The following is a 2,051-nucleotide window of genomic DNA, read 5'->3' as shown; positions in this document are numbered from 1 at the left end:
AAAAAAAAAAAAAAACAGAGCTCAGTACTTTACTGAGTAGGCATGGCAAACAAATCACTGTATGGTATGAGATAAATAATTTTAGATGTGGTCCTAATCAGTAAAATACACCAGTTGCTCCTTCATTTTGAGAATCAATCTCCGAGTTTAATGTGTCTATAAATGTACCTTTTTGCTTATAGAATTTTTTGTGTGGGTTGTAATTATCACTTTTTGTTCTCTGTGTACTCTTTAAAATAGCCATTTTATTGATGGCCTTTCTAATAATAGTTTTCTATTTTGTTTTTATAGTACTTTGTCAGACTTTTATCAAAATGGGGCTTCTGTCTTCCTTCACTTGTAGTGATGAGTTTAGCTCATTGAGACTACATCACAACAGAGCTATTACTCATTTAATGAGATCTGCTAAGGAGAGAGTTCGTCAGGTAAGCCATAAAGTCTACTTTCTGTATAACAACAATACATTTTGATTTAAGAGAGCTATAATTTAAAGTATTATGAAATCTAAATTATAAAACATGCTTTTAAAAATATAAACTTCGTTGACTGATTAATATTGTTTGGCTCTTTTGTAGGTGCCTAAGGTAAAGCAGTTAACAAAATTGACAAAAATTTTTGCTCTCATGGAGCTTATATTCTGATGAGGGGACAGTAAACAACTGAAAAAAATGTAAAAATGTAGGGGTATTAGGTGTCGATAACATAAAGCACTGAAGGGACTCAAACAATGTTGGGAGTGACAGTGTGAATTTTATACAGGGGAACCAAAGAGGGCCCCATGGAGACAATGGTGACATCTGTAGGAAAAGCATTCTGGGTGGAGCAACAGTATAGCTGACCTGGGAGCAACACAGGATTAGGGGCACCGACCCTCACACAGTAAAAAATCTACATGTATGGGCGGCGCCTGTGGCTCAAAGGAGTAGGGTGCTGGCCCCGTATGCCGGAGGTGGCGGGTTCAAACCCAGCCCCGGCCAAACACTGCAAAAAGAAAAAATAAAAAAGAAAAATCTACATATAACTTCCCCAGAACTTAATTGCGAATAGCCTGCTGTTGACCAGAAGCCTTCCAGCAACGTAAGTGGTTGATTAAACATATTTTATATATTATATGTATTAGGTACTATGTTCTTACGATGAAGTAACAGAAAAGGAGGTGCTATTAAAATCATAAGGAAAAGAAAATATATTTACTATTTGTTTATGGCCTCCACATTGAGTAGGCTGAAGAGGAAGAGGAGGGCGGGATGATAGGAAGGAGGTCGAAAGAGAGGCAGGCATACTTGGTGTAGCTTTTATTGAAAAAAAAATCTGTGTTAAGTGGACTCTTAAAATTCAAATTTGTGTTGTTCAGAGATCAGCTGTAACTACAAGGGTCCTGAGATAGTAGTGTGCTGTATGTTTGGGGAACTACAAAGCAGTCATGTGGCTGGTCTGGTGTAAGCAAAAAGGAGCATTCAGGAAAGCAGGGGCTAGGAGTGTAGGGAGGAGGAGGGTTGGAGCGAGGTCTTGAGGCCATTGTGTTGTCTTTGGTTTTATTTTATTCAGAAGCAGATTTTGCAGGATTTTGAACAGAGGAGCAATATAATTTGACTTGCATTTTAATGAGATCACACCAGCTGCTGTGTTGAGAGTGGACTTAAAGGTGCAGGCAGAAGTAGGGAGACAGGTGCATTATATAGGCAAGTAAAGGTGGAGCAGCTAAGGGGTAGTTTCTCCATTTATATTGAAGGTTACATCAACATTGTTTGCTCTTGGAGCTTTGTAGTAAATTCTCAGCTTTGAAATATTTTCGGTTGTAAACTCCTAAGTAATATTGAAAAGCCAGTGGTTTGCTTTTTGTTTTTTAAATATTGTTTGTGTATTTGGGGCTATGAACATGACATTGAATTTTGATAGTCTTTATTCCTTGAAAATTTGCAAAATACTTTTTCAGAATAGCTTTTTTGTTTTAGGATCCTTGTGAAGATATTTCCCATGGCGAGAATTTCAGGTATTGTTATACTTTTTGATTATGCAAAGACTGAACTATTTTTTTTTTTTTTTTTTTT

General features: G+C 36.8%; 1 protein-coding gene across 2 annotated transcripts in view; it reads left to right on the top strand.

The window, feature by feature from the left end:
• The window catches only part of EIF2AK1 (eukaryotic translation initiation factor 2 alpha kinase 1), a 45,302-nt gene that overhangs the window by 13,273 nt on the left and 29,978 nt on the right, over window positions 1-2,051 (top strand). For both annotated transcript variants that reach the window (XM_023518631.1, XM_003798928.3), the window contains exons 3-4: window positions 292-425; window positions 1,956-1,993. In XM_023518631.1, the coding sequence (XP_023374399.1) occupies window positions 292-425; window positions 1,956-1,993 (172 nt within the window). The remainder of the gene's footprint in view (window positions 1-291; window positions 426-1,955; window positions 1,994-2,051) is intronic.

Source organism: Otolemur garnettii, unplaced genomic scaffold (assembly GCF_000181295.1).
Source record: "Otolemur garnettii isolate 467f Iridium unplaced genomic scaffold, OtoGar3 scaffold00142, whole genome shotgun sequence".
NCBI classification, from domain to species: Eukaryota; Metazoa; Chordata; class Mammalia; order Primates; family Galagidae; genus Otolemur; species Otolemur garnettii.
The sequence above is the reverse complement of the archived record's forward strand: the minus strand, read 5'-3'. Positions and strand labels throughout refer to the sequence as shown.